Source organism: Meles meles, chromosome 21 (genome assembly GCF_922984935.1).
Source record: "Meles meles chromosome 21, mMelMel3.1 paternal haplotype, whole genome shotgun sequence".
NCBI classification, from domain to species: Eukaryota; Metazoa; Chordata; class Mammalia; order Carnivora; family Mustelidae; genus Meles; species Meles meles.
This window is the reverse complement of record NC_060086.1, coordinates 1,632,101-1,656,717: the sequence shown is the minus strand read 5'-3', so window position 1 is coordinate 1,656,717 and position 24,617 is coordinate 1,632,101. Positions and strand designations below refer to the sequence as shown.

Sequence of the window (24,617 nt, the reverse complement as noted above, 5' to 3'; positions counted from 1 at the left end):
ACCCTAAGACTCTTAATCTCACAAAACAAACTGAGGGTTGCCGGGGGATATAAGCTGAGGGGATCTGGAGAGGGTGGCTGGGTTATGGCATTGGGGAGGGTATGTGCTGTGATGAGTGCTGTGGAATGTGTAAGCCTGATGATTCACAGACCTGTACCCCTGGGGCAAATAACACATTAAAAATTAATAAAAATAATTTAAAAAATAGTACTGGGTATTTACCCAAAGAATACAAAAACACTAATTCAATACATGCACCCAAATGTTTACAGCAGCATGCTGTACAACAGCCAAATAATGGAAATAGTCCAAGTATCCATCAACGGATGAATGGATAAGGAAGAGGAGGCACACATGCACTAACAATGGAATATTACTTGGCTATAAAAAATGATCTCCTGCCATTTGCAACAACATGGATGGAGCTAGAGAGTATAATGCTAAGCAAAGTCAGAGAAAGACAAATACCACGTAATTCCACTCCTATGTGGAATTTAAGAAACAAACAAATGAATGAAGAAAAAAGAGAGACAAACCAAAAAACAGACTCTTAACTCCAGAGAACAAACTGATGGTTACCGGAGGGGAGAAAGGTGGAGGTGGGGATGGATGAACTGTGACGGAGATTAAGGAGAGCCCTTGTGATGAGCACTGGGCATTGTAGGCAAGTACTGAATCGCCATACGGTACACCTGAAACTAATATAACCCTGTGTGTTAACTACACTGGGATTAAAATAAAAAACTTAATTAAAGCTATGATGCAGAGAAGGAATTATCTACAATACAGCCAACTGAAGAAACTCCGGTTTATCAGTCACCATGTGATAAGGTCTTACTGCTTCTCTGAAGTCACAGTAATGAACACAGGTAAACCACCAGAATGCTTCGCACATTTAAAGCTTTTATTTTGAAAAATAAAATACAAAAGTCATTAAGTTGTAAATGTATACGGTAATTCCTCAACTTCTCAAAAACAATACAATGAATTATTTAAATAATTAAGATATTTAATATTATCCACATCAATACATTTAAACAGGAAGTGTTCTACAAAATATTAGAACATGTACAGATAACCTATTCCAAGATGAAACTGCCCAATTTTGCTTGGAGAATTCCATTTAAAACCCTCCCCTTAAAACAAAAGTTTGGAATCTGGTCAGAAAAGATGAGGACCAGAGCAGTTTTAACAGAAAGCATGCGCTCCCTCTGGGCTTCCTATGCACGCGGCCGTGCACGTCATGGGGACCAGGAGCGCCACACCGGGAAGCAGATCACTCAGGAAGGCCCAGATGTGCACGGGCAGCGCGCGCTCTCAGTGGAAGGAGGCCGGCGAGTAAGCGGGAGATGCGGGCCGCGGTACGTACGCTCCGCTCATCTCAACGGGGGACAGCCAGTCCTAGAAATCTCCCTCTGTTGAAGGGCGGCAGTCCTCCCTGGGGCAGACAAACAGAACGCGGTTACAAGTGCGGGGTCACGCTTTGTTCTCCCCTGCACCATGCTGCCTCCTTCCTAGCTGTGGTCCCGGCATAAGCCAGGTAGACGGGGAGGAGGACAGACGGTTCCCAGAGCAGCTGCCTCAGAAGCACTGTCCTCCCGGAGATGCTCTGTTGTCTTCCTTGCTTCTTCCGAGTCCTTCTTTCACTGCAGGTGGCCCCTACAGGCCGCAACAAGCATATGGGGGTGCAGTGATGCTGTCGAGGCAACTCAAAGGCCGAGTCCATGGACACTGTATTCTGTCTTGTAAAGCATTCGATACGTGGCTCCCTGTGTGTGCATTTCATGGACGTAAGTTATCTATGAGAGGTGTGATTACTGCTGTTACATACGTCTACAGGGTGTGTGTCTAGCACCTAGCATTTCCTCCTTAGCAAAAAGGTAGTCATAAATCTTGGAACCTATTAATATTATCAGCTCAAAGTCTTCCATGATTTTGACATGGCATAGCAGTGTTCATGTGCTTTTCCATTCTATTATCCATTAACCCAGCAAGTCATAAAAATCTTACTCAAATCATTCAGTCTTCATTTCCTCATCAGTACAACAGGTATAATACCACCTACTTGCCAGAGTGGTTCAAACCTTGAAAGAATTCACTCACATATGTACCTATATGAATATAATATTATATATTACATAGTGTATCATAAATACATATGTCATTTTAAAAAAAGATTTTGACACAGAGACACAGCAAGAGAGGGAACACAAGCAGGAGAGGGAGATGCAGACCTTCCACAGAGCAGGGAGCCTGCTGTGAGGCTCAATCCCAGGACCCCGAAATTATGACCTGAGCCGAAGGCAGACACTTAACGACTGAGCCACCCAGGCACCCCTGTATATGGCATTTATATATTCCATATATAAAATGCTTGATATTCTATGCCTTGAATAGAGTATGCAGTCAATACATTGTTATTATATAAAATAAAATAAAACAAGCAAAACTATAAGATAAAATCAGATATTTAAAAAAGTTTTTCAAGTTCCAAATGATCTAAGGCATTACCACATCATTCAGAACAAAACAGAATCTTAAGGAAGTGTGGGAAAGGGGCATGAGCTCTGAGAAGCTACGTTAGGAGGTCTCGGTTCAGAAATCAGCTTTTCACTAATTGGCTGGTGTCCCTGGACATGTACCTGATGATACTCAGATATAAAGGGGACTGAGAGGCATGGCTGGCCTAGCCCAACTGTGGCCCCCACCTACAAGGGACAGTGTAGGTTACCAACATAAGATCTCATCGTACATTAAAACAAGCAAGCACAGACTTGACCAACTTCCAAAAATACTACTGCAAAAACACTTGCACATCCAGTATACACAGCAGCAGCACAGGGTGGTGGAAGAAGCTTTCACCTTCCCATGATGTGACTTTGACAAATAACCTGCTCTCTCTCTGGGATCAGTTTCCTTATCTGCAAACACGTTATTGGGATTAATGGTCTCCAGATTTCTTTCAGCTAAAATAGCTTAGTATCTTATACTCCTCCTCATATTAAAAATAAAAACTAACACTGTTTGAGGGCTTACTTGGTGCCAAGCTTTTTGTAGACATTATTATGGTCAATTCTTACTACTACTCTCTTACTAATATTGTCCTCGTTTTGCAGATGAGGAAGCTAAGACACAGAGAAGCCATTTGCTCAATGCCACAGAGCCCAGATTCCAACTCAGGCCAATGGACTCCAGAGCTGTGTTCTCCACTCCAGCCACACTGCCTCCTAAGAGAGCTTAAGCAGGGAAACCCAAAGACCAAAGAATGTCCCCCAATTCTCACCTCATGTATGGAAGAGGTTCCTGGCTCTGCTACTCCACTTCCTCAGTCTGTCAAAGGAAGCAAAATATATTTTAAAAGACCTTGAAGTTGGTCAGGATGAAAAGTGACTATTCCTGTGGAAATATCAGAGATAGCTTGTCCGCTCTGATCACAGATTTTCTAACGAACTCAGTCTGCTACAACTATATAATAAAGAATCTGACTGGCCTGTTTCTAGTTCCTGGTAGGGAGATTCTAAATTCTTGGATTTTCCTGGGTAAAGGGAATGTCTTCATTATTCAGGAGCTGCTTGGATCATACGTGAGTTTTGCTACGAGATGAGATAACTCAGGATGGAGGCTGGTCACACAAAGATCACACCTGTGATTAAAGACTTGGGACTCTGAGCCAGCCCAGCCTCAGGGTAGCGGATGACCAGGATTGACTTCAACTACATGGTCAGTGATTCAATCAATCATGTCTATGTAATTAGATCCCAATAAAACACCATGGCTGCTGTTCAGTGAATGCACAGATGTGCTGCTGAGGGGAAGAAGCACCCAGATTCGTAGGGAATGGGCACAGCTCTGTGTCTGAGACCCTCGTAGCCCTGTCTCTCATTTGGCTGATCCTGATTTGTGTCCTTTACAATAAAACTGTAAGTACAGCACTTCGCTGAGTTCTGTGAGCCACTTTAGCTATACCAAACCTGAAGGTTCTGTGAGTTTCAATTTAAGTTAAATAAAAGTCTTTTACAGGCTTTTTCTAAGTATTTGTGCGTGGGATGCATTAAACTAACCACAGTAAGGGGTTTAAAGTTCTTAGTAAGGCTTTCGTGCAATTTTTTTTCCCGACAGATTTGTAGGAATCCTCTATAGTCTACAAATGAATCCTTTGTCTCAAATTATTTTATCCCACTTAAAGTATACTTTTATACTCTTTATGATGCTAATAAGTAAATATGATCAATTTTAATGGAGCCAAGTTATCCATTTCAAAATTAATAATTAGTGTTTTTTTTATGATCTAAGAAATCCTTCCCTCTTAAGGTCACAAAGATATTCTCCTTTGTGGTCTCCTAAAAACTTTATTATTTTGCCTTCCACGTTTAGGTTTATAATTGGCCTGGATATGATTTTTGTATATGCTGTGAAGCAGAGGGATAATCCCTTTTAGTCTCAGATATCCTTTCTTGATTCCTTCAAACTTATTATGCAAAACAATCTTCGGATTTGACATTCCTTCAAGACTTGCCTCTCGGATTACTCTCTGGCTCCACTGGCACACCCTACAAGTGACTGATGGCTTATTCATGACTCCATCCAGGTTTTGGGGGCATCATGCGTAGCCCAGCTCCAGGCCCAGGGCCCCCTTGCCTGTAAAAATTGATCAGTCTTCAAGGGAGATCAGAAGTTCCGTAAGAAGACCTTTTTTCAAAAACAGACACGTAGACCAGTGGAACAGAGTAGAGAGCCCAGATATGGATCCTCAACTCTATGGTCAAATAATCTTCGACAAAACAGGAAAAAATATACAGTGGAAAAAAGACAGTCTCTTCAATAAATGGTGCTGGAAAAACTGGACAGCTATATGTAGAAGAATGAAACTCGACCATTCTCTTACACCATACACAAAGATAAACTCGAAATGGATAAAAGATGTGAGAACGTGAGACAAGAATCCATCAGAATCCTAGAAGAGAACATAGGCAGTAACCTCTTCGATATCAGCCACAGCAACTTCTTTCAAGATATGTCTCCAAAGGCAAAAGAAACAAAAGCAAAAATGAACTTTTGGGACTTCATCAAGATCAAAAGCTTCTGCACAGCAAAGGAAACAGTCCACAAAACAAAAAGGCAACCCACGGAATGGGAGAAGATATTCACAAATGACAGTACAGACAAAAGGTTGATATCCAGGATCTATAAAGAACAACTCAAACTCAACACACACAAAACAGATAATCGTATCAAAAAAATGCGCAGAAGACATGAACAGACACTTCTCCAATGAAGACATACAAATGGCTATCAGACACATGAAAAAATGCTCATCATCACTAGCCATCAGGGAGATTCAAATTAAAACCACACTGAGATATCACCTGACACCAGTTAGAATGGCCAAAATTAGCAAGACAGGAAACAACGTGTGTTGGAGAGGATGTAGAGAAAGGGGAACCCTCTTACACTGTTGGTGGGAATGCCAAGTCGGTGCAGCCACTTTGGAGAACAGTGTGGAGATTCCTCAAGAAATTAAAAATAGAGCTTCCCTATGACCCTGCAATTGCACTGCTGGGTATTTACCCCAAAGATACAGATGTAGTGAAAAGAAGAGCCATCTGTACCCCAATGTTTATAGCAGCAATGGCCACGGTCGCCAGACTGTGGAAAGAACCAAGATGCCCTTCGACGGACGAATGGATAAGGAAGATGTGGTCCATATACACAATGGAGTATTATGCCTCCATCAGAAAGGATGAATCCCCAACTTTTGTAGCAACATGGACGGGACTGGAAGAGATTATGCTGAGCGAAGTAAGTCAAGGAGAGAGTCAAGTATCATATGGTTTCACTTATATGCAGAGCATAACAAAGAACACGGAGGACATGGGGAGATGGAGAGGAGAAGGGAGTTGAGGGAAATTGGAAGGGGAGATGAACCATGAGAGACTATGGACTCTGAAAAACCACCTGAGGGTTTTGAAAGGGCGGAGGGTGGGAGATTGGGGAACCAGGTGGTGGGTAATAGGGAGGGCACGTATTTCATGGAGCACTGGGTGTGGTGCAAAAACAATGAATACTGTTACGCTGAAAAGAAATTTTTAAAAAAGTGAAAAAAAAAAGGAAGATGATCTTTTTTCTCTCTGACTCTTAAGGACTTATTCCAACTTCTCACCCATGACCGAAATTGAGTAAACATTTGTTGAATAAATAAAATGAACAAATGGGAGGATTAAAATCAAATATATGCTAATAAGAATATGCCTTGGAAGTAGTATGAAATTCTCAAGTAATACTAGTATCAACTACTAATGGCTGACTGTTATTGGACAAGGATCTGAGAAGACAGAGCCTTCAACCCTGGTGTGAGGTGCAGCTTCTCCTACAGGGCCCCGCCCACTCACTCCAGGCTAGCTTCCGGCAACACGACTTCAGAGAGTCTGTGAGGAGGTATGCCTCCCTCACCAATCCTTATCTGGAATGATTTTAGAAACCAAGTTCAGTGCTGAGTCTTCATTTCCTATTTACAAGCAAATTACTGATAGCAACAGCCTGGAGGCAACATGTATTATCACTAGGCTAGAAAGGGAAGTTGTCGGCTGGGCTCAAGGAGTTAATAATTTTCCCCACTACTACATAGGAATGGCCGATGATGCTCCGATGCAGGACATTCTGGGCTACATCAGCACATAGTTTAGGTGTAACACTGCCTATTTCTCTTCAACTCAAGAGACAATATTGAAACCCAAGTAAGTGAAGGTGCGACATTACACGGATAACTCTAAATCTGTTTAACTAGTCTCAAACAGTAAACGTTACAATTTTCAAACTCTCACTGTCCTTTCCCAATTTGGGGGCTTTGTAGCGGAGGGAAAAAGGCTATGGATATAATGTATTTACAAGTCTCCTAGCCTCCCAATAAGACAAGTGAAAAGACCATGGATGTATATATGATAAGAACAACGGGTGGCTGTACAGTTTTATTTCAAGTTACATATCAGAAGGCTGGAGCAGATTCACCAAGGCAGGCTTCTGTTTGTATTTTTCCTTCTTCCCCATTTATGGTTTAATGTTTTGTACTGCTGTCTCTCTCTCCTTTTTTAAAAAATAAGTATTTCTTCTTTATTTTTTAAAATTAACATATAATGTATTATTTGTTTCAGGGGTACAGGTCTGTGATTCATCAGTCTTACACAATTCACAAGGCTCACGGCAGCACATTCCCTCCCCAATGTCCATCACCCAGCCTCCCCAACCCTCTCACCTCCCTCCACTCCAGCAACCCTCAGTTTGTTTCCTGAGATTAAGAGTCTCTTAGTTTCGTTAATCTGTCCTACTGTTCTTTTGGTTCCTATTTCATTGATTTCTACTCTGATCTTTATTATTTCTCTTCCCCTGCTGGGTTTAGGCTTTCTTTGCTGTTCTTTCTCCAGCTCCTTTAGGTGTAGGGTTAAACTGTATACTTGAGACCTTTCTTGTTTCTTGAGAAGAAAGGCTTGTATTGCTATATCCTTTCCTCTCAGGATCGCCTTTGCTGCATCGCAAAGACTGAAGAGTTGTGTTTTCATTTTCATTTGTTTCCATGAATTTTTAAAATTATTCTTTAATTTTCTGGTTGAGCCATTCATTCCTTATAGGATGCTCTTTAACCTCCACGTATTTGAGTTCTTTCCAACTTTCCCTTTGTGATTGAGTTCTAGTTTTGAAGCACTGTGGTCTGAAAATATGCAGGGAATGATCCCCGTCTTTTGGTACCGGTTGAGACCTGATTTGTGACCCAGGATGTGATCTATTCTGGAGAATGTTCCATGTGCACTAGAGAAGAATGTGTTTTCTGTTGCTTTGGAGGGAATATTCTGAATGTATCTGTGGAGTCCATCTGGTCCAGTGTGTCATTCAAAGCCCTTATTTCCTTGTTATGTTAATCTTTTGCTTAGATGATCTGTCCAATTCAGTGTGTGGGGGGGTGTTAAAAGTCCCTACTATTATTGTATTATTATTGATGTGTTTCTTTGTTAGTAGTTGGCTTATGTAATTGGCTGCTCCCATGTTAGGTGCATAAATATTTACAACTGTTAGATCTTCTTTTTGGATAGAACCTTTAAGTATGATATAGTGTCCTTCCTCATCTCTTTTTACAGTGTTTGGTTTAAAATCTAACTTGATTGCCACCCCAGCTTTCTTTTTATGGCCATTACTATGATAAATGGTTTTCTTCCCCCTCATTTTAAATCTGGAGGTGTCTCTGGGTCTAAAATGAGCCTCTTGCAGACAGTGTAATGATTGGTCTTGCTCTTTTATCCAATCTGATATCTGTGTCTTGGGGCATTTAGCCCATTTACATTCAGAGTAACTATTGAAAGATATGAATTTAGTATCCTTATCGCCTGTAAGGTGACTGTTAAGTTATATTGTCTCTGTTCCTTCCTGGTCTATGTTACTTTTGGGCTTTCTCTTTGCATAGAGGACCACTTTCAATATTTCTTGTAGGGCTGGTTTGGTGATCACAAACTCTTTTAGTTTCTGTTTGTCCTGGAAGCTTTTTATCTCTCCTTCTATTTTCAATGACAGCCTGGCTAGATATAGTAGTTTTAGCGACATGTTCTTCTCATTTACTACCCTGAATATACCATGCCAGTCCTTTCTGGCCTGCCAGGTCTTTGTGGATAGGTCTGCTGCCAATCTAATGTTTCTCCTCTTGTAGGTTTCAAACCCCTTGCCCCAAGCCGTTTTTAGGATTTTCTCTGTCTCTGAGATTTGTAAGTTGCACTAATATATGTTGGGGTATTGACCTATTTTTATTCATTTTGAAGGGATTCTCTGTGCCTCTTGGATTTTGATGGCGGTTTCCTTCCCCAAATTCGGGATGTTTTTTGCTATAATTTGCTCTAATATATCTTCTGCCCCCTCTTTTCTTCCCAATTCTAATATTGTTTCACTTTATGGTATCACTTATCTCTCTAATTCTCTCCTTGTGATCCAATAGTTGTTTATCTCTCTTTTTCTCAGCTTCTTTATTCTCCATCATTTGGTCTTCTATATCACTAATTCTCTCTCTCTTTTTTTTTTAAGATTTTATTTATTTGTCAGAGAGAGTGAGCACAGGCAGACAGAGTGGCAGGCAGAGGCAGAGGGAGAAGCGGGCTCCTTGCTCAGCAGGGATGTGGGACTCAATCCCAGGATGCTGGGATCATGACCTGAGCTGAAGGCAGCCACTCAACAAACTGAGCCACCCAGGTGTCCCTATATCACTAATTCTCTTTTCTGCCTAATTTATCCTAGCAGTTGGAGCCTCCATTTTTTATTGCATTAATAGACTTTTTTATTTCGACTTGGTTAATTTATACAGGAAGGGATTCTCTATTATCTTCTATGCTTTTTTCAAGCCCAACTAGTATCTTTATAATCGTTATTCTGAACTCTAGTTCCGACATCTTATCAATGTCCATGTTGATTAGGTCCTTGGCAGTCGATACTGTTTTTTTTTTCCTGAGGTGAGTTTTTCCTCTTTATCATTTTGTCCAGAGAAGAATAGATGAACAAGAGAACAAAATGCTACAAGGGTAACAGTGACGCTAGAAAAATATACACTGAACAAATCAGAAGAGATCCGGAACCAGGGGGTGTAAAAAAAAAAAAATATGATCTGGCTGGTCAATAGGACACAGCCACCCATTAGCTTTTGAATTATTTTGGTCTGTTAGAAGAAACTGCCTCCCAAAATTTTAAATAAAGGAAAACTTACATATATAGAAAAATAAGGGTAAATACAATGAAGGGATGGAATAGGACTGTAAAAATGCAAATTAGAAAAGATTTTAAAAAAGGAATTGATAAGAAGTTGATTGAAAAAAGAAAGAAGATTAAAAAGGGGGGGGAGAATATGATCAGTTAGATTAATAGAACAAAGCCATACACTGGATTTAGGGTACATTTTGGTCTGTTAGAAGAATCTGCATCCTAAAATTTTAAAGAAAGAAAAACTTACATATATATATATATACACACACACACACACAAGATAAATACAATGAAGGGATAGATTGTGACTTCCAGAAAGTGGTCATTTTTCTGTTCATAGAATTGCTGCTATTCTTTTCTTAAATCTCCTGTTGAGTTCGTAGGTGTTCAGAATGGCTTGAGAACTCTCTAACTGAGTTCTTGGGACCAGATGAAATTTAGGTCTCCTATTCCTCCTCCATCTTGGAGCCTGCCTTCCAGGCTTCGTATATGTGGAATACTGTATGGTTTATAAATCACCTCCAGCAATCAGATTTTAGTTATCAATAAAGTAGTTCCCTAATTCTGGAAGACACACTGAGCTCTCTCAAATTAAGGCTGTGTTAAAGTACTGTTAAAACCAACAGTTACCAGAGGCCAATTTTTACCACCAGCACAGCACTCTTTAAAAAGATCCCTCTGACACAAGAGCCCATCCATCACATTAAGAACAGAAGCAGATACAGTACCTGAGGTTTTTCTTTAAGAAATTCAGGGAGCTGAAATTCTCCTTTATAGACCTGGAAAAAGAAAAGCCAAGTGTGAATTTAAGGAAAGAGTGTCATCATCACTTCAGGATACCTGCAATGCCTGATGGTGGATAGATATACTGCTTCATTCTCAGTGAGTTTTAGAATGGGAGGGAAACCTGTTAGTTTAAAAACAGCATTGAAGGACTGAGTGAAATTCCCATCCACTCTGGTCTCAACTGTTGTACATTTGCCTGTGTGCTCCCAAATGTGGGCTGGTTGAGAGAGGCTTCAGAGTATCTGAAGTAGAAAAAAAGCATCCTAACATTCCAAGCCCCAATCATTTTAGCTGAGAGAGAAAGCAAGCCCTGGGACATCTCTCTCAAGCAACCAACAGAGAATTCACACAATTAAGGAACAGGCTCTTCCTGATACCCTTTTGAAATTTTCACCATTACAAATCTTAGATTTATTCCAAATTTACTTTTCTTTCTGTTTTTTTTCTTTCTTTCTTTTTTTGTTAAAGATTTTATTTATCTTAAAGAGAGAGAGAGAGAAATAGTGATAGCGATAGCAAGAGAAAGCACGAGCAGAGAGAAGTGGGAGAAGCAGTTTCCCTGCTGAGCAGGGAGCCTGATGCAGGGCTTGATCCCAGCACCCTGGGATCATGACCTGAGCCAAAGTCTTACCTAACTGACCCACCTAGGTGTCCCCCACGATTTTCTTTCCTTAATGTCCCCTATATTCTCATAATGATTTGAATATTAGATATGAAATGATATATAAAGTGATATACTTTTAACCTCATAAAAATCTTATAATTAAAAACTTACCCCCCCCCTTTTTTTAAGATTTTTTTTTTTTTTTGAAAGGGGAAAAGGTCAGAGGGAGAAGCAGACTCCCCGTGGAGCTGTGAGACTGATGTGGAACTTGATACAGAGACTCTGAGCTCAAGGCAGTTGCTTAACCAACTGAGCCACCCAGGCGCCCTATCCTTTTCAGTATATAAAATTAGGTTACTTTATTTTATTTTAAATATTTTATTTGTTTTTAACTCAGAGAGAGGGAGCGTGCGCAAAAGCAGGGGGAGTGGCAGGCAGAGGGAGAAGCAGGTGGCAGGCAGAAGGAGAAGCAGGTTCCCTGTTGAGCAAGGAGCCAGATGTGGGACTTGGTCCCAGGACCCTAGGATCATGACCTGAGCCAAAGGCAGCCCCTTACCCTGCTGAGCTACCCAGGCATCCTGAAAATTATGTTTTAATACAAGCAATAATAAAGAAATAACTAAAAAATAACACCATTTACAGCAACATCGAAAACCCCCACCAGATATGTAAGAATAAATCTAATACATGATGTGTGAGATCTTTACACAGAAAACTATAAAACATTATTGAGAGAAATTAAAGACCAAATAAATAGAGAGACCACTTACAGGGGTGAGAAGATTCAATACAGTAAAGATGTTCATTCTCCTCAACAAAGGAATTCCAATCAAAATTCTAGCATACATTTTTTTAAAAAGATTTTATTTATTTATGTGACAGAGATCACAAGTAGGCAGAGAGACAGGCAGAGAGAGAGAGAGAGGAGGAAGCAGGCTCCCAGCTGAGCAGAGAGCCCGATGCGGGTCTCAAGACCCTGGGATCATGACTGAGCCAGAGGGAGAGGTTTCAACCCACTCAGCCACCCAGGTGCCCCATCTAGCACACTTTTTTGGGCAGGGGGTCAGGGATAATTTTAAGCTGACTGCAAAAGGTATATGGAAATGCACAGGGCCAGGAATAATCAAAGTAATCTTAAGAAGAACAAAGTGGGAGACTTACTCTACTAGTTATTAAGATGTACTGTTATACAGCTATAATTAAGCCAATTATATAGCTTCATACATATACACACATACAGTTATAATTATTATATTTTAATATATATTATTACATACATAAAGATAATAATTAAGTTAGACTGAAGACAGAAAGGCTTTGGTACAAGTATGGACAAATATATCAATGAAACAGAATGAAGAACCTAGAAACAGAGTCTTGTATACAGATACTTGGTTAATGATAAAGATGGCATTGCAAGCAATGCAATTAGAATGAATAAATAAATAAATGTGGTATATGATGATACTGAATAGCAATTAAGAAAAATGAACTACTGCTATGGTAATAGCATAGATGCATCCCAACACATAATGAGGAGGGGGATAAAAGCCAGGCCCCTAAAAATGACAAACATGTCTCCATTTAAAGTACTTCAAAGTTTGCAAAATGGCAGAACAACTTCTTGATGTTAGAAATCAGGATACCGTTTATTCTGGGGAGGAGGGAGGTGTAGTGATTGGGAACGAGATGAAAGAGGCTTCTAGGGTGCTGGAAATTTTCAGTCTTTATGGGTACCAATTGTGAAGGTGTACTCATTTTTTTTTTTTAAATGATTTATTTATTTATTTATTTGTCAGAGAGAGAGGGCAAGCACAAGCAGGGGGAGCAGCAGGCAGAGGGAGAAGCAGGCTCCCTGCTGAGCAAGGAGCCTGGCAAGGGACTCAATCCCAGGACACTAGGATCATGACCTGAGCTGAAGGCAGACACCGAACCAACTGAGCCACCCAGACATCCCAGGTTATATCATTTATAGAGCTATGATTTGTGTAATTTTTCTATAAGTTATACTTCAAGAACAAAATTGAACAAATTAAGCCAGTAACTTAATGCTAAAAATTTACTGCTAACACACACAAACGCACACTCTTTAAATACCAGGATTTTGTTTCAACACTGCAAAAGCAAAAAAGCTGGGAACTATTTGTGCCAATCAAGAGTAAAGAAGGTCTCCATTAGCCAAAGTTCGGTAATTGCTGGACTTGAGAAAGTATGGTGAGAAACTACAGATGGTTACTGGGAAGACAGTCACTGAGTAGTCTCTCTGAGCAAAAATAAAGCTTCTGAATGGTGAATGCTAAAGCCCACAGACCTAAGGGATTCTTCCTTGGTTATAAGATGACTGACCAACTTCTAAAAGCAGCATTCCCTCTGAAACTCAGAGAATGAACGTACTTTTTGCCTGTCTCTTTCTCTGCAGTTTCTGAAACCTGCTCCGTTCTTTACCGTCCCATAGACGCCTACATTAAAACAGAGATGTCTTTTGGATACAGTCTTCAGAGACGCATCACAGTGGAAAGTAAGGGGGTGCAGGATAACAACACCGCATCCGCCGGGGCTTTTTCAAAAGCTACTAGCATCTCCTTCAGACCCTCAAATAATCCCAGGTCATGGGGCGGCGGGGGCGTCTGGTCTAGTTGCTCCCTGAAGAATCTGCATGTAAGAATCCTTTCTGCTCTACCCTATCACCACAGCCCCAAATTGTTCCAGCTTCCTGCATAGTGCTCCTCGCACCCCCGTTTACTGAGCTATCACTGACATACAACATCGTATTACTTTCTGATGAGCTTTCTGATGTAGGAGGTATCTAAGCCCCTGGAGCTGTGTTTCATGTTAATTCTGACTTCCACTGCGCCTGTCTGCAAGCGGACACTAGAACCAGTGCAGGGGCTCAAGCCAAGTGGATGTTTTTCTTGTTCCTCTTTGTGTTTTTTTTCCCTACCAGATTCTCAGGTGTCTCTCCTCCCTCTATTCACGGGTCCCAACCCCCACCTTCCAAGCCCCTGGGGCATACGCTACTCAGGCTTAGTTAGGGTCCTGTGTCCTGGCTGCATCACTGAACAGAAAGAACAAGGCTCATTTGTCCTAGTCCCTCTTCCAATTAGTGGGTTAGGTCCCCACGCAACTTTTCTTATATTCCTCATATCCTCGGACTCCAAACACTGGCTCTCCTCTCCTTTATTTTTTATTATTATTATTTTTTAAAGAGTTTATTTATTTGACAGACAGAGATCACAAGTAGGCAGAGAGGCAGGCAGAGAGAGAGGAGGAAGCAGGCTCCCTGCGGAGTAGAGAGCCCGATGCGGGGCTCGATCCCAGGACCCTGAGATCATGACCTGAGCCGAAGGCAGCGGCTTAATCCACTGAGCCACCCAGGCGCCCCCTCTCCTCTCCTTTAGCTAGGCTCTTCTACCAGAATCCAAGCAGAAGGTTCAGTGGAAGCCTAGGGGATTACACAGCACTTCGCTGGCACAGTGAAGCTGAGAAGGCCCCACCTAGCACTGTCATGAACAAATCTTACGGTTAAATCTTCCCTATTCTCAGTTCACTGTAAAAACTAGCAAGGCATGACAGAAAATGTGAGTGGGAACATGAAATATTGTAAGAGCCTTCCAGGAAGCAACAGTTCCAGAGTGGGAAGGCTTATATGTAGGGGAAACACCCCTAATTATGCGATGTCACAAATTTCATTAAGAAAACCAAAAAGGGGTCAGGATAAGACATCAGATAAAAGGCTCAATCAAAAAATAAGTGGAAAGCTGCCTCCCTTCATTATCCTTTAGGGAACAAATGCTTCAAAAGAGAGAAACTATGGCACTGACAAGAACACTTTCTACTGACGAAGCAATTCCCAGTTAGCGCAGGAAACCCAGCACTACGTTGCTTGTAAAAACTGCAAAGTCAGGGATGGAATTTCCTTTGGTTAAATGAACAGTAATTTCGGACATGCTCTTCTCTGGTACTAATGGACTGAGGACTGTGCTTGACAGCAAAAAGCCAGGCACCCAGAATCCAAACATTCCTACAGATCCCTCTCACCTCAAGCCCTAAAGGCATGAGGAGGAGGAAAAGTAGGCTCCTGACATGGAAGGCGCACTGGGAAATAAAAGTAGTAAGAGCGGCCGTTAACAGTTCTGCTCAGGTTTGGGTTAAGCACGCGCTTCCTATGTATTATTATCTCACGAGTCCCACGGTCTCTGCGAGGAGGTGTTATTTGTTCTTATTTTACAAATGAAGCAACTAAGTCACAGAGAATTAAGTAGTTTGTCCAGTGTAGTGAAATGGGAAGCAAACAGGTACTATGATTGAACTTGCATTCTAAAAGGATCACCCTAATTGCTCTGTTTACATTGTAGAGGGCCTAGGACAGCAGTATGGAGTTACAGCAGTAATCCAGCCAAGAGAGGATGACAAGGAGGTGCTGAGAAGTGGTAAGTTTGTTGGTCTTTATTTTTCTATATTATACAGATCAGATGTGGGGTGAGAGAGAGCAGAAGTCAAAGATAATTCCAAGGCTTTTGGCCTAAGCAACTACCCCATGGAAATACGGAGTTGCCATTAACTGAATTAGGAAATGTTCTGGCTCCAGCATATTTTCAGGGGGAAGAGCAATAGCTCAGTTTTGGGTATGTTAAGCTTGAGATGTCTACTGAACGATAAATGAAAATGTCAAGTCACCAACTGGATATACAAGCCTAGAGTTCATAGAAGCCTGGGTTGGGATATATATATTTGAAAATCATCAATTTATAGATGGTATTTAAAGCCTTGATACCTGAAAAGATAACCCAAGGGCTCAGGATAGAGACAACAGCAGAGGACTTAAGACTGAGATACGGGGGCATTCTGGCATTAAGAGGTCAGGGAGAAGAGGAACAAACAGCAAAGACTGAAAAGAAGCTACCAGTAACACAGAAGGAAAACTTAAAAAGTGGTGTCCTTAAAACCAAGTGAAGAAAAAAAAAAAAACAAAAAACAAAAAACAACCAAGTGAAGGAAACCTATTGAGGAGGAAGTAATCAATTGTACCAAAAAGAGGCTAGGAGCTAAGATGGTAACTGACCACTCAATATAGCAACATGAAGGTCACCGTCAATTTGACAACAGCAAATTAAGTAGAATGGTAGCTGTAAAATTCTGTATGGAGTGGATGTAAATTAGAGAATGGACAGGAACTGGAGACAAGGGAGTACAGAAAACGTCAGTTCTGATGTAAAAGGAAGCAAAGAAATGAACGGCAGGGGCTGGACAATCAGAATCAAGAAGCATGGGGCTGTGTGTACGTGTTAAGACAGAAGACCTAAGGGTGTATCTGTTTGTTGGCAGGAAAGATCCTGTTGGAGAGCAAAATCCGATGATGCAAGACACGTGGGGAGATGGAATCGGGTACCCAAGGGAAGGAAACGCCTTCAGACAGGAGCATGGACGTTGACTTCTGTTACCTACGTTCTATTATGAGAGATGAGGATATCAGGGCTGCGACACTCCCTTCTACCACGCTCTCAAAAATTACATAGTAATTTCTGGTTAAAGTCACATTCTGTAAGTTTCCACTATTATGACAATATAAACATCACATATTTACATTTTCTTACACAACTTATTTGTTGTTATTGTAGCTAAAGTTAGGAATAACTTCATATATTTTTAAATTAGACTCGAGTTTTTAAGAGTTTTTTTTTTTTTAAAACTTTATTTGACAGGATGAGAGAGATCACAAGTAAGCAGAGAGACAGGCAGAGAGAGAGGGGAAGCAGGCTCCCTGCTGAGCACAGAGCCTGATGTGGGGCTCGATCCCAGGACCCTGCGATCATGACCTGAACCGAAGGCAGACGCTTACCCCCCGGCTACCCAGGTGGCCCTAGGCTCTAGCTTTTAGAACAGTTTTCAGTTTACGGAAAAACTGAGCCGAAAGTAGAATCCCCATGTGTCTTCTCCCTCTCCTACAGTTCCCCCTATTAAAATCTTGCATAACTGCGGTATATTTGTTGCAATTAATGAACTAGGATTCACTCTTTGTGTTGTACTTTTTTTTTTTTTAATATTTTATTTATTTGACAGAGAGAAATCACAACTAGGCAGAGAGGCAGGCAGAGAGAGAGGAGGAAGCAGGCTCCCCGTGGAGCAGAGAGCCCGATGCGGGGCTCGATCCCAGGACCCTGAGATCATGACCTGAGCCGAAGGCAGAGGCTTTAACCCACTGAGCCACCCAGGCGCCCCTGTGTTGTATGGGTTTTGATGAATGCATAATGACAGATACCCACTGTCCATTAAATGCAGAATAACTCCGTTACCATAAAAATCCCGTGCTCCACTTACTTATCCCTCCCTACTTCCCCCCAATCTTTTTACTATCTTCAATTTTGCCTTTTCACAATGTCATAGAGTTGGAATCATAAAGTATGCAGACTTTTCTTTTTTTTATAAGAGATTTAAAAAAAAATATTTTATTTGAGAGAGAAAGAGCGAACGCACAAGTTGAGGGGAGCAGAGAGAGAGGGAGAAGCAGACTCCCCATTGAGGAGGGAGCCCAATGCAGGGCTCGATCCCAGGGTCCCACGATCAGGACCTGAGCTGAGGACAGACATTTAACCACCTGAGCCACCGAGGTGGCCCTCTACAGCATTTCCTTTTGAATCTGTCAGTTCCATCTCTATGCCTACATTTCCCTGGTGTTCCTGCATGTTAGCCATTTCCCCATCAAAGTCCTTAGCATATTCGTCATAGCTATTTTAAATACCCAGTCTGCTAATTCCAAAATTTCTGGCATATATGAATCCAGTTTCAATACTTTCTATTGTCTCTTCCAACTGTTTTTTTCCTTTTAGCACATCTTGTAGGGTTTTTTTTTTTTGGTCACAAGTGGGCATGATATACCGAGTAAAAGCGATAGGGCAAATAAGCCTTCAGTGTGCGGTTTTAACATTTATCTGGCTAGAAATCAGCCCGTGATTACTGTTTGTTGGAGCTACGTATCAGAAGCTAAAATTTTTCAAGTGTCCTTGGTTTTGCAGTCCTTGTTGCTCTTCTTTTAAAAGTAGAATCTGAGAGTGCAGCCACTCCGGGAAACAACATGGAGGTTCCTCAAAAAGTTGAAAATAGAGTTGTCACGTGACCCAGCAATCACACTACTGGGTATTTACCCCAAAGATACAAACGTAGTGATCCGAAGGGGCACGTGCACCCGAATGTTTATAGCAGCAATGTCCATAATAGCCAAACTATGGAAAGAACATAGATGTCCATCAACAGATGAATGGATAAAGAAGATGTGGTGTATATACACAATGGAATACTATGCAGCCATCAAAAGAAATGAAATCTTGCCATTTGAGACAACGTGGATGGAACTTGAGGGTATCATGCTTAGTGAAATAAGTCAATCGGAGAAAGACAACTATCATATGATCTTGCTGATACGAGGACATGGAGATGCAACATGAGGGGTTAGGGGGATAGGAGAAGAATAAATGAAACAAGATGGGATTGGGAGGGAGACAAACCATAAGTGACTCTTAATCTCACAAAACAAACTGGGGGTTGCTGGGGGGAGGTGGGGTTGGGAGAGGGGGAGTGGGGTTATGGACATTGGGGAGGGTATGTGCTATGGTGAGTGCTGTGAAGTGTGTAAACCTGGCGATTCACAGACCTGTACCCCTGGGGATAAAAATACATTATATGTTTATAAAAAAATAAAAAATAAATAAAAGTAGAATCTGAGCACTGTAGTTCTTTTAGTAGTAACTAAAGTAAAAGAGAGAGAGGGAGAAGCAGGCTCCCCGCCGAGCATGGAGCCCGATGTGGGGCTCGATCCCAGGACGCTGGGATCATGACCTGAGCCGAAGGCAGCGGCTTAACCCACTGAGCCATCCAGGCATCCCTCACCCCCTCTCTTCAAAATAAATAATCTTTTTTTAAAAAGGCAAATCTTTTGTGATTTTGCATGTTTGAAAATACCTTTATTTTATCCTAATACTTGATTGAAAGTTTATCTGGTTACATAATTCTAGATAAATAATTTTCTCTTTGAAATTAGAGCATTACTCCACTCTTCTACTTCCCCATGTTTGGGTTGACAAGGCTGATACGATTCTAATTGCTGGTCCTTTCTATGTGACCTCTGTTTTCACTCCAGAAGTTTGAAAAATTTTTTATCCCTAGTGTTCTATAATTTTATGATAATGTGTCTTTTTCTGTTTTTGAAGATTTTATTTGTCTGACACAGAGAGAGAGAGTACAAGAGAGGGAAGGAACACAACGGAGGCAGTGGGAGAGGGAGAAGCAGGCTCCCCACCGAGCAGGAAGCCCGATGTGGGGCTCGATCCCAGGACCTCGGGATCATGACCTGAGCCAAAGGCAGATGCTTAATGATTGAGCCACCCAGGCGCCCCATGATTATGTGTCTTGATGAGATTAGTTTTCTTCACCAACTTACTGGAGATGCATGTCCTTCTGTTTCTGGAAATGTTCTTATATCAAAACTTTGATAATTTCCTCCTTATCATTTTTTTTTAAGATTTTATTTATTTATTTGACAGAGATCACAAGTAGGCAGAGAGGCAGGCAGAGAGAGAGGAGGAAGCAGGTTCCCCGCCGAACAGAGAGTCCGATGCGGGGCTCGATCCTAGGACACTGGGACCATGACCCAAGCTGAAGGCAAAGGCTTTAACCCACTGAGCCACCCAGGCACCCCTCACTTTCTTTTTCTTCAATTAGTCAAACACTGGAATACCTAAATAAAGCCTCTAATTTTTTTTCTCCCTCCAAGTCATCTGTTGATCTTTTTGCTCTGCTTTCTAGGAGATTTTCTCAACTTTACTTATTTTTTTCTTTTATTGATTTTAATTTTTATCTTATTTTACTTTATTTATTCATTTGACAGAGAAAGAGAGAGATCACAAGTAGGCAGAGAGGCAGGCAGAGACAGAGAGGGAAGCACGCTCCCTGGTGAGCAGGGAGCCCGATTCGGGGATCGATCCCAGGAGGTCCTGGGATCATGACCTGAGCCAAAGGCAGAGGCTTAACCCACTGAGACACCCAGGTGCCCTCTTTTACTGATTTTAAATTTCAGCTCTCCTATTCTTAGTTTCCAAATTTTTAAATTCTCTGCTTCTGTTGTTGTTTAAAAACAAAACAAAACAAAACAAAAACCATCTTGGGATGCCTGGGTGGCTCAGTCAGTTAAGCGTCTACCTTCGGCCCAGGTCATGATCCTAGGGTCCTGGGATGAGAGTCCCACATCGGGCTCCTTGCTCAGTGGGGAGCCTGCTTCCCTCTCTGCCTGCAGATCTCTGTGCTTCTGTTCTCTCTCACAAATAAATAAAATCTTAAAAAAAAAAAAAACCATCTTGTTCTTATTCCTTCATCTTATTTCTATAAGAACATTAATTATAGTTCATTTACATTTTCTTTTTCTCATTATATTGTTTTTATTTCCTCTGTGATCCGTTTTTCTTTCTTTTTCTCTCTCTCTTTTGTGGTAGAGAAGTTCTGCAGATCTCCTGTGCATCTTGGCTGTGAAGCACAGAAAGCTGACTGCGGTTCTATAGATGAAGATTGAGGCTAACTATAGGTGTGCTTTCTCAGCTGGCTTTGTTTGTTTTTTGGTCAGCGTTCTTTCTCCATGTACGAAGGCACACCCATACTATGTACATTCTCTCAAGTTAGGTAGGTAACTTGTGTCTGGAGGCTGCAAACCACTTTTTAAGGCTTTGCTAAATAGAGGAACACATTCTATGTTGTACAGAGGAAAAGATTAAAAAAAAAAAAGGAGAGAAATGTAATTTCCAAAATCTTTAGCTTTACTGTTAATTTTGTTGTAAGAGACTGGAGGTGCGCGGAAAGACTAAGAGGTTCTACACTGCTCACCTCTGAGCTCCAGCACTTTGTGAGTCTGAAGGCAGTTTCTCAAAGCCTGAGAATCACAGAGATTGCCACTCAGTTCCACCTTTGCCCTCTCTAGTAGGCCTTCCAGGTCTGTGTCTAACAAGTTATAACGGTGACTGCACTGCTTTTGAGCCACTCATAGAGCAAAACATTTAAAGTCTAAAAGAAATGCATACAAGTAGGGGTGCCTGGGTGGCTCAGTGGGTTAAAGCCTCTGCCTTCAGCTCAGGTCATGATTCCAGGGTCTTGGGATCGAGCCCCGCATCGGGCTCTCTGCTCAGCAGGGAGCCTGCTTCCCTTCCTCTCTCTCTGCCTGCCTTTCTGCCTACCTGTGATCTCTGTCAAATAAATAAATAAAAATCTTTAAAAAAAAAAAAAAAAAAAAAAAAAGAAATGCATACAAGTACGTGAGTCCCACGTATTTAAAAGCTTTACTGCTTTTACGTGTGGCACTGACAGTGTGCTTCCATGTGAGAGGCTATGACCCGCAACAGACACAATTTCCAAAGAAATCACTCAAATAAAAAAGTAAATTATATTTGCTGTTTTCGTTTTTAGCATACGTGTGTCTTTAAATTTTAAAACAATGGTTTATGTAGCAGAAAGCTCTTCTTATTAGAAGTGTATGCTGAAGGAGCATGGTATCTGTAACTTTAATTTGGGGCACCTGGGTGGCTCAGTGGGTTGAGCCTTTGGCTTGGGTCATGGTCTCAGGGCCCTAGGATCGAGCCCCGCTTCGGGCTCTCTGCTCAGCAGGGAGCCTGCTTCCCCTTCTCTCTCTGCCTGCGTCTCTGCCTACTTGTGATCTCTGCCTGTCAAATAAATAAGTAAAATATTTTAAAAAATTTGAAATAATTCAACAGCAGAAGCAGCAGGAAAAAAGCATGTATGTGTACACGCACATGTACATGCACAGATGAACAGATGAAGCAAGTACGGCAAAATTTCCACTAAACCTATGTTAAAGGCATAAGATGTTGTTCGAATTTTTCTCTAAGTATGAAAAAGTTGGGGAAAATCAGGGGACCAAGACAGTTTTCAACACAACAAATATATTAACGTTACAAAGCTAACTGGATTATAAGAAATATGCAATCTGTGTACGGGCTGAAACTGAGGGTTACACTCAGATGGCGGCAACCTACTCTGTAAAAGGCCAGTGAGTAAATATTTAAAGCTTTGAGGGCCACACAGTCACTTTCTAAGCTACTCAATTCTGCAAACGTAGTGCAGAAACACACATAGACAATATATAAATAAATGAACGCAGTGAACTCTAATAAAACTTTATTTTCAAAGGCATATCGCGGGCCAGATCTGGCCTGTGGACTGTGAAGTGCCAATCCCTGCTTTAACTCAAAACCTTCTTTCAAAATAGAGAATTTTCAACAACCTCCAGAAACAGGTACTAATGACCATATTATGTGCTAAGCACTATACTAGGCACTACAGACTCTAGGTGTTGCTTGTGCTTATCATTTTCTATAAAATGTGTGTGTGTGTGTGCACATACAAAGGTTAAAAGATTAGTATCACAACCCCTGGTTTTGAGTTCAAATTTCACTGTAAACTCAAATCTAATTTATTCTTCCTTCTTTCTGTAAACCCACTATAAACTCTATAATATAATCCATCTATCCTTTTTTTCTTTTTTTCCTTTCTCCTTCCAATTCTAGACAAATGAACAAAATTGTATTAATCATAACCCTTAGTTCATGACAAACTTTCATCATTGGCCTATACTTGGTCTGCTGTTTATCCTGTATTCTGTTTTTAATAATGTAATAAGCATCCCTCTTGAGAAATTATGACTTGGTATTTTCACATTCAGAGAAAACAGAACTCCAGCCAGATATGATAATACAGGAAAGAATCTAGATTTTGAAATTTACATCCTTAATCCCACTGGACTCTTGTGGCTCATTAGAAACTTATTATCTCTGAAACACAAATATGAAACAGTTGATAACATGTATGTTTACATATTCTCATTTGTCTTAAAATATTTTGGCAGCTTTGCAAATCTCAGATTGGGTTCTTGAAGAGCTCCATGGTCTTGTCTCCCTAGAAGCAACTAGGCAAATGTTATTTTCTATATCAAGAAGAAAATTAAGGGGTGCCTGGGTGGCTCAGTCATTAAGCGTCTGTCTTTGGCTCAGGTCCTGATTCCAGGGACCTGGGATCAAACCCTGCATCCGGTTCCTTGCGCAGGAGGAAGTCTGCTTCTCCCTCTCCGACACCCCCTGGTTGTGTTCCCCCTCTTGATGTATCTCTCTCTGTCAAATAAATAAATAAAATCTTTAGGGGCACCTGGGTGGCTCAGTGGGTTGAGCCTCTGCCTTCAGCTCAGGTCATGGTCTCAGGATCCTGGGATCGAGCCCCACATCGGGCTCTCTGCTCAGCGGGAAGCCTGCTCCTCCCCCACCCTCCTCTGCCTGCCTCTCTGCCTACTTGTGATCTTTCTCTCTGTCAAATAAATAAATAAAATCTTAAAAAAAAATTAATCAGCTCAGAAGCATGACCGTCCACTCCAATAATGTTTTTAAGAAAACAAGTTTCGGTGTATTGATTTTTAACTGAAGTTTGAAAAGATGGGTTGGAATGTGAACTGAATTAGGAAAGTGTAGTAACTGAAATAGGAACTTATTTCTATTATATAAAGCAGTCTAACATAGCAAACTTAACATTAAGACTTTGATTTCCAGGGGCGCCAGGGTGGCTCAGCTGGTTAAGCATCTGCCTTCAGCTCAGGTCATCATCTCGGGGTCCTGGGACTGAGTCCCAGGTTGGGCTCTCTGCTCAGTGGGGAGTCTGCGTCTCCCTCTCACTCTCCCTCTGTATATTCTCCCTCCCTCTCTCTCTCAAATAAATAAATTAATTAAATCTTTAAATATAAAAAGACTTTGATTTCCTGGGGAAAAAGTTAAGCTTGCAGAATGATTAAGAAATCGTAATATTTGACTACAGGACACTTATCAGGCAAAAATGCAAAGTCATTTCTCTTCAAAGGTATGAAACTGAGTTTTCAGAACACTGAAAGATAGTTAATACATACAAGTACCATCAATACGGTGCCCTCGTGGCATCCTAAATGACCTACTTTTATGGCAGTTATCACATTGAATTACAGCTATTTACAAATGTATCTTCACCATATTTTTTTTTTAAAGATTTTACTTATTTATTTGACAGACAGAGATCACAAGTAGGCAGAGAGGTAGGCAGAGAGAGAGGGAAGCAGGCTCCCCGCCGAGCAGAGAGCCCGATATGGGGCTCGACCCCAGGACCCCGGGATCACGACCTGAGCCGAAAGCAGAGGCTTTAACCCACTGAGCCACCCAGGCGCCCCTCTTCACCGTATTTCTTAAGGAGAGAGACAATCGATCATCCTTATATCCTGGATACAGGAACAAATGGACAGTTGGGTGAAAAAGGAATAAATAAATGAGAGCCTTTCATAGTGGTCTCCATTTTTACAAATGAAGGACTGTGAAGAGTTTCTGAGGCCAACTTACAGTACAGATTGAATGCAGAGAGGCAGAAAAAACAGCTCTAATGGGATCTTCCTGATTTGAACCTGTTGAACCATCATGGCTACGTATGATATTACTTTATA

At 41.2% G+C, this 24,617-nt stretch overlaps 1 protein-coding gene across 6 annotated transcripts in view; it reads right to left on the bottom strand.

Moving 5' to 3' along the window:
• Positions 1–883: 883 nt before the first annotated feature.
• TPST1 (tyrosylprotein sulfotransferase 1) overlaps positions 884–24,617 on the bottom strand; it is a 130,253-nt gene continuing 106,519 nt past the window's right edge. For 2 of the 6 annotated variants that reach the window (XR_006816709.1, XM_045993720.1), the window contains 3 exons: positions 10,455–10,505; positions 3,284–3,330; positions 884–2,111 (listed from right to left, as the gene is read on the bottom strand). Coding sequence is in view for 4 of the 6 variants with exons in the window: in XM_045993720.1 (XP_045849676.1) it covers positions 3,313–3,330; positions 10,455–10,505 (69 nt within the window). In the remaining 2 variants the exon portion in view is untranslated. The remainder of the gene's footprint in view (positions 2,112–3,283; positions 3,331–10,454; positions 10,506–24,617) is intronic. The other 4 variants (XR_006816710.1, XM_045993719.1, XM_045993721.1 and 1 more) reach the window with 2 other exon arrangements.